The following is a 7,721-nucleotide window of genomic DNA, read 5'->3' on the forward strand; positions in this document are numbered from 1 at the left end:
AAAAAGCGTTGAACATTACGAAGGCTTTTTTGAGGAGGCGCTTTCTGGAATTTCAGGGCTGGCATCCTGCAATGGCCAGGGTGGTAGGTGTTATAATGGTGGTAGGTGAGGAGGCTGCCGTGGCTGTTGGCACACGAATCCCAGGTAAGTTGCCTGTTGCTTCTTTGAACTTTCACTGCCCGCATGAAGGGGTGATGGAAAATCAGAAAACAAAAGGACCAGAAAAGAGGGAAAAGTAACTGAATTGCACAAACAAAAAAAAAGTTCAAAAATTAAAATAAATTGAAAATAAATAAAATGAAATAATAAATAACCTGGTCTGGTCTTCTTACCAGGGGGTGCTAACTTGAACAGAAATAATATTGTTTTCTCAGAATAAATGTTTCTGATTTTTTTTTTTGGTTTTATTCTATTTGTTTCTAAAAAGATTAGTGCTGAATCATTTTATAATCTCACTCTGGCTTTAGGAGCTAAGATTGCAATCTTCCTTAGAAAATAGTAAGGTATTACACATGACCACTAACTGAAGGTTAATAAGTCTCTGCTTGCATTCATCTACATTAACAAGACCAACCAGATTCTATACATAGCACCGCCTAGAATGGAGATGTTTACTTGCCAGTCATTTCAATTTACTGCATTGGCATTTTAATTTTGCCACCATCTATTGTTGGCATTACGCTAGTCTGTGCGGTAAAAGAACTCCCTGAGCCAGCAGTAGAAAAAACTCTATCCTGAAGCCTGGTTAATTAAGAAAAGAGGTCTTATCGATCAGTTGGATGTGTAATTTAATGTGTGTGTGTTGGTTTTTTTTTAATAAGTTGATCTTCAAAACTTTAAAATGATCCTTTTCTGGATGAAATTTGAGACCATATTTGATTGCTGATTCTACATATGGGGAGTCTGGGATATGTCAAAAGTGAAGGCCAGTATTTACCAAGAGAAGAGGAAGCATTTCAGTTGATGTGTTAAATATTAAAGGAAAATTATTGAAGTTACCCTTCATTAAATACAGTCTATTCATCATTAAATTCAGCATAGTCATGTCCTTGCTAAACCATAGAGGAACATTTCAAAATGGGAAGTATTCACCGAATTTTTGTCTTAAAAACACTGAGGGATTCACTGGTACTATGAAACGAAGTTAGTCTTTGGCACATGAGCTGTATTACCTGTGCCTCTCTGCTACCTCCTATATCTATAAGCACTGCAAACACATATGACCCCATGCTGGACTTCAACAGAAGCAAAAAATCTTGACTGTTTAGGTTGGACCCCCACCTTGTGTTCACATCTTACTCCGCGAGAAAAAATAAGGTGGAAAAGCCAGCGCAGCAAGCACTGCACAGTGCCAGAAGAAAAGCTATCCTTTTGTTTCGCTTCATATTACATGAGTAATGATCTGCTAATTGTCTGAACATATTAACCCTCCTCTGACTCAAAAGCAATGCCTCTTACTACAGCAAGGAATACACACCGGGGAAGGGGGAAGAAAAGGAGAGTACAGGGAACCACCATGTCCCACGTAGCCTCATGGGGTGGTCGAGACTTGGGAGGCCCTGGCACTGCGAGGCCTGGCCCTGTGCCCTTGATTGGGGTGCCCTGGGCCTGTGACCCTCCCTGAGAGCACCCCTGCTGTGCGCTGACACATGTTTGAATCAAAATAATTCTTTGTTTTTTTTCTTTCTCCCCTCAACAGATAAGAGAGGTGAGGGTGGGGTGTGACGCCAGCATCAGGAGGAATATTTTCTCAGATGAAACCATATCTTTGATTATGCGCACAGACAGAAAGATTTCTGAATTTTAACTATGGTGTAAAAATTAAAATCTGATAAGAACAATGTGGCCAGGTGGATTTTCATTATTTTCAAGTTGCTGTGAGTCTTGTTTAATTAAAAAGACTGCTTCCAGCAGGAAATTATCTGGTAGTCTTTGAAATTTTTTTTAATGTTTTATTTTCACACTGAGAGTAGAGATAAAAATGTCCTATAAAGTGGGAAGGTACACAAATTCAGTTTGCTCAGCTTGTAGAAGGATAATCCCAATTCAACAAAAGTTTTGTAAAAGAAAATCCTATCGTGTGTAACTGTAGTAATTTAATGGTAATTTGAGCTATTCCAACCCAAGGTTGTGTACAGCAAACATAAAACTAATGGGGCGGCAAGAGAAATGAATGTTAGCAGCACAGTGTAAAGGAAAAAAAAAATGAAAAAAAAAAATCTGATCTTTTATAGTGCTCTCCATTTTATTTTAGGGCTAAAATTTCAATTTATTTTATACACTGACTTTCCTGGCCATTTTAAATTCCTAACATGTTCCCATAAGACCAATAACTGAGATCAACAGATACAGCCCTAATGACTCCACTTATCCCAGACATATAAAGGGGGCTTTTTCAAGGTCTGCAGCATCTCGGCTATGCCACACCTGACGAACGGTTGTTTCCAAGAGGCTACTTGCTTCCATAAAGTACGTGACATCTTGAACTGGTTGTGGTATTGGAGTAGCACCACCTGGTGAGGGGCTGGGAAGGGCTATGAACATCCTAGTTATTCTGCCTTACTTAAGAAAGCAATTTTATTACCTTAGGGAGATTTCTCCCCAAAAGACGCTCTTATGTAGCTTTTGCAGATTTCTTTGATGTGATTCCATAATGGCCAGTTCTTAACTCTGGCATGGCAAGAGCGTTGCTTTTTGTAAGCATCTACACTGCGTCAAGGTGACTAGCACATAAACAGCATCAGTTTGTTTTAAATGATGGTTAAGAAAGCAACTGCTTCAAGTAATACAATCATCTACACAAATCTTTGGCCCTAGTACTCAACTTCCCAAAAGAAACACTCTTCAAAGGTTCTTTAACCAGCCAGAAATGGATTGTGTGATATCTTTGCTTGAAAAAAATGAAAGATCTGTTGGCAATGTACTGTCCTAACTGAAAAGAATGGAGATATATTGCAAGGTTTGGTCTCCATCTCATTCTGTTTCTGCAGTATCACTCCCTGCTCCCTTGCCTCTCTAGCAGGCTTAAGTAGAAAGGGGAACGAGGCGCAGCTGAATAAGGGAAGAACATGGTATCGCAAGGGTTACTTTTTGCTCACCCTGGTCTAGGAGAAACTATTGTCTCCTCAGCCACGAATTCGATATTCACCAGTCTGACAAACTGACTAGAGCATCGCTTATCCAGGGACAGCCTGGATCCTAGACAGATGTCCAAGAACATTTACCGACATTTCTAGGCCTCAGAAATCTTGTCTTGGTCTAAGGGAGGCAGAAGCACAGTAGCACGGGCTCTGTAAATGGTACCATTGGTTCATGCTGCAACACAGGTACCTATTTGCTGTGTATCTGATAACCCTGGTTCCTTCTTTGATGTCCATCAACATGCAGTATTTTAGACCGAATTTATGAATGCTGTGAATTAGCCACTTTCTCAGGATTAATTAGAAGTCGAGACAGGGAGCCTCCATCTTCAAATACTAAGACATTTTATATATATTTGATTTGAAGCAATCTCAGAAGTACTTTAAAAGCTGATGGCACTAAATAATACTGCCATTAACAAGAGAAAATACCTTTTTTTTTTGAGGTATTTTAGGGGCGAACAGGTGTTATTAATGAAGTGGTCATAACAGACTACCAAGTTAATATGCTAAAAAGAAGTTGGTTGTGGTCCTTCCTCCCCCCTCCAAATTTAAGAAGCAATTTAGAGATTCATTTACTGAAGTATCTAGTTGCCCGCTCAATGATCGCCACCGTAGAGTGAACAAGTGTCTTTATGTACATCTACAAATGTGCAGAGCCATTTCTCAGTAAACATCTCCCACTCTATCCACAGGAATCTCGGAGGTACATTAAGGTCAAGAAAACACAGAGCTGCTCAGAAACTGCAGAAGCATAATCTGGGGAGCTGAAACAACATTTACAGACATAACTGCCATGATAGCTTTCTTGACCATTCAGCAAGGGCAGGCAAAGGAAAAGACAGAAAAAAAAATAAAGCAGGTATTTGGTACTACAGATCTTCTTACCGTGCTCTGGGCCTTTCAGTGCTAGCCGTGTCTGGTGGTGAGGAAGGATCTCAAGTTTGACGTTATCCGCTGCATTAGCCAAAAATTGTGTTGCTTCTGCCAGTGTACAGTACTCCATGCTGGTGCCGTCAATGGATAGAATATGGTCTCCTACATGTAATGCACCACATCTACATAAAAGGGGAAAAACTCAGTATGATCAGGTATGCTCTTTGCTTGGAAAATGAATTTTACTGCCTTCAAACTGGTCATGACAACTATGAACGTGTTCTTTTTTTCGAGAGAGATTTGTGTTTTGTAGGCATTGTCACTGGTCAGACTTTATATCTATTAGTACAAACCTTAAAAACAATTCAGTTAATACAGTATATGCCAAGACATCACTCACAGAACTGGAATGGGGTAGCTGACTATTAAAATATGTGTGAATGGCAGCAGAATAAAATGAGAAGAGCTTAAGGAGACTCAAATAACTTGGTCACATATCCCTCACACAAGCACCCAGTTCATCATTTTTTGAGTTATAGTTCAAACATTTATTAGTACAAAAGCTGTAAATGACGATGAAATTATGCAGTAGTCAAACAAATAATGAAACCAGGGCTAGCATGGTGACTTGGTGACTTGAGGAGTGGGGTGGGGAGGGGGCTATCTGCTAAATCTCGCTGCACTCAAGAGACTGGCTACTGGATGAGTTGAGAAATGCAAACACAGCAGTCAGCATCCCGACGTACCAGTCAAGTGGACAGCTCCTTTAATTGGTTACCCCCTGCGAAACGGGAAAAAACAGAGGGAGAAAATTAAAGCATCCTGCACCATTGAACTGGAGAACACCCCTGGATCAATGGCCGTCACTCTCAAAGTTTCTACTGTAGGGAGCCCACAGGGGAGCGGTAGACTCACTGCTACAAGTGGGTGCTACCAAAAGCACCATTGTCAAAGAGGAGTTACAAGGTAGGGTGACTGGGGACATGCAGGAGGAATTTGCTGCTGAAACGTAATATTTAAGGAATTTTTAGATAGAGATATGTATATAGAAATATACTGTATATGTATAAACACATACATACACACACACACACACGCACCCCAGAGAAGATCCCACAGCTCTGTTACAGAGGTTTAGACCACTGGGGAAAAGTATCTATCATTTTTGTAATTGTTTACATGGTTTTATTTAAAGGTTTAGATGAAGTGGAAAAATTACGGCAAAGTAACTTCAAAATACAGAAGCCAGTCTTCCTAATACCTCAGTTGTATTCTAAAATACCAATTAAAAAAATCCAGACATAAGGAGTTCCATTTCACTGTGCCACAAGAATGAGTGATATATTCTAAATGAACACTTCAGGGTTGGAAAGCCTCAAAATTTACTTCCCTTGACAGCTGTTCCATATTGTGGGTTTACTTTAAGAATTCCAGTGGGTTATTTATTTTTTAAAATACTAATCTCTGGCACAGCATTACATTTAATAATCAGAGCAGACCTCTAAACTCCTCTGTTGCATAGTGCAAGCAGACAGTCACATATTACATGGGGGCTGGCTTATGTCATTGAATACTATGTGAACAAGCTAAAGTAAATGGTGTCCTGGAAGTCTTAAGCTCAGTAGTATGGAACAACAATCTGACAAAGTCCTAATTTTAAGACCTGCAACCTTGAGAGCATCTGGTTCAGTCAATTTTGTCAAAAAAGGGAAGGGTTTCTTTAAAACCAAACCAAATGAAAATAGAAATAAAATGGATGGATGGACCTGCAGTGTCAGCCCTCGGTCACACTCACCTGTCTGCAATACTCGCAGATTTGATTTTGTCTATGACAATGACCTGTTTGTTGCAGCACATCGAGGTAGTTAGTGCAACACCAAGAGCAGCACCAGGAGTTTTGGCAACTTCAACTAGCAGTGGCCCAGACGCTGTTGCTACTGAATCTGTTAAAATTAGACAACAAAAGATCAGTATTATACCAATGTGCTACTTACACCATTTTCATATTTTCCCACATAAAATCCCCATGGCTATTCTATTTCTTTAGCCAGGCAACGTGCCGCTTAAAGAAATTCTGGAATATCATCAGTTCAGGTGTCACGAATCAGCTCTTAATGTTGAAAATGATAAAAGTGAGAGGAAGTTCTTGAATCTGGGATGTCTGGAAGCTTCTAAGTGTGTTCGAATCAGAGATGGACCAGGTTAGGGAACCAGGATGTGCTAGCGAATCAATCTCTTGAACAACTGCAGCTAAAAATTACCTGGAATTTAAAACATGCATGCTGAAGAAACAGAACTAATTAAAAAAAAAAAATCTAAAAAAAATGAATAGGTGAATAGGTTAGAGAAGGATGCTAAATTAATTTTCAGAAAAGAAGGGGAAGGTCTGTGGTCAATAGCTATAATAATCAAATGAAGAAGGCAAAGAAAGGGTCTACCAGAAATCCCTCACAAAGAGAAAGGACAATTTAGGAGAAAATGGTGAAAGTGAAGGAGGCATGACAGCTAGAAATAGTAGGAGTTAAAGCAAAATGCATGTGAAGAGGTTCAGAAGATTCTTGTAATATGCTGTCACTGGATAAAGTACTGCCTTGCAACAGGGCACAGATAGTAAATGACCAACTCTGAAAAAAGCAAGCAGGAAAGTAGGAGGCAGCAACAGTCATGACTGACGACTGCAGTGAGGAACTATGCCCGAGAGAGACAAGTGCTAGAAAGAACAAAGAAAAAGGACAGCAGGCTGCTTCCTAAATTCCAAAACAAAGCAGGCAGTGATAAGGGTGAAGTACATTCTGGAGACTGCCCGAGAACTACTAACCGATACCCATCGATCAACAACTGATCTCTGTGGAGTAAGATACAGTAAGTGAAGGTGTCCTTTAAGGACATAAAAAGACCGAGACAAAGAAAGAGGTATCGGAACCCTTTGGAGGTGCTTACAATCAGAGTAAGGAAAAAATGAATAAACAAAGACTTGTGCTGGAGCAAAGTTACCAAATGTCCTGCCAGCAAACAGGAGAGATTCATAGTCGCAGAGTACTGGAGCCTGCCGTAAGAACACTAAGAAAACGTTCAACGGCGATGTCTCTCAGAAGTCCCTGAGATTAAAGCTGTAGAAGAACTGCAGCTGGGCTTCAAAGTATGGAGGAGAAAACAGATATAAGATTTTCCATTCAGTCTTAAATCTAGAAAAATCAATCCAAAAATGTAATTCTGACACAGGAGAAAGACTGTGAAACAGCGTATTATTGTACAAAACTAACAAGCTACACGATGATACAAGAAATTGAATGACAGCTTGATTAACTAACACTCAGCTAAGGTGCCCTTCCTAGTTAAGAGAGTAAGGAGGTAAACTGGATATAGAAATGAGGTGGAAAAAGGTGCTTGGATGGAATAATATACAACACCAGTAAAGCATCAGTTAATTGTTATAGAACTCCTTTTTCCCCACAACTTGAAATAATTTTTGTATTCCTGTTGCCTTTTTTCCACTTAGAAACCTGAGGGTTTGAAGAGGAGATTTAGTATTTTTTAAAGTGCCCATTAGATCTGAGTGATTCATTTTTGTACCTAACTGGGACTGACTTTTTAAAGGCTGAACTTCCACAAGCACTACCAAAACAAGCTGCTCCACAAATCTGAACTGAACTTTAAACTGTGATCCACAAGAAGAGAGTCCACCCAGTGGCATTACTGCCTGGA

The 7,721-nt window shown here is 39.8% G+C and overlaps 1 protein-coding gene across 1 annotated transcript in view; it reads right to left on the reverse strand.

Annotated features, from left to right (window-relative positions):
• The window catches only part of GRIP1 (glutamate receptor interacting protein 1), a gene marked incomplete at its 5' end in the record, with an annotated part of 73,977 nt that overhangs the window by 40,853 nt on the left and 25,403 nt on the right, over window positions 1-7,721 (reverse strand). The window contains 2 exons of the mRNA XM_009701541.1: window positions 4,029-4,198; window positions 5,812-5,959. Of these exons, the coding sequence (XP_009699843.1) occupies window positions 4,029-4,198; window positions 5,812-5,959 (318 nt within the window). The remainder of the gene's footprint in view (window positions 1-4,028; window positions 4,199-5,811; window positions 5,960-7,721) is intronic.

Source organism: Cariama cristata, unplaced genomic scaffold, assembly GCF_000690535.1.
Source record: "Cariama cristata isolate BGI_N322 unplaced genomic scaffold, ASM69053v1 scaffold3416, whole genome shotgun sequence".
Taxonomy (NCBI): domain Eukaryota; kingdom Metazoa; phylum Chordata; class Aves; order Cariamiformes; family Cariamidae; genus Cariama; species Cariama cristata.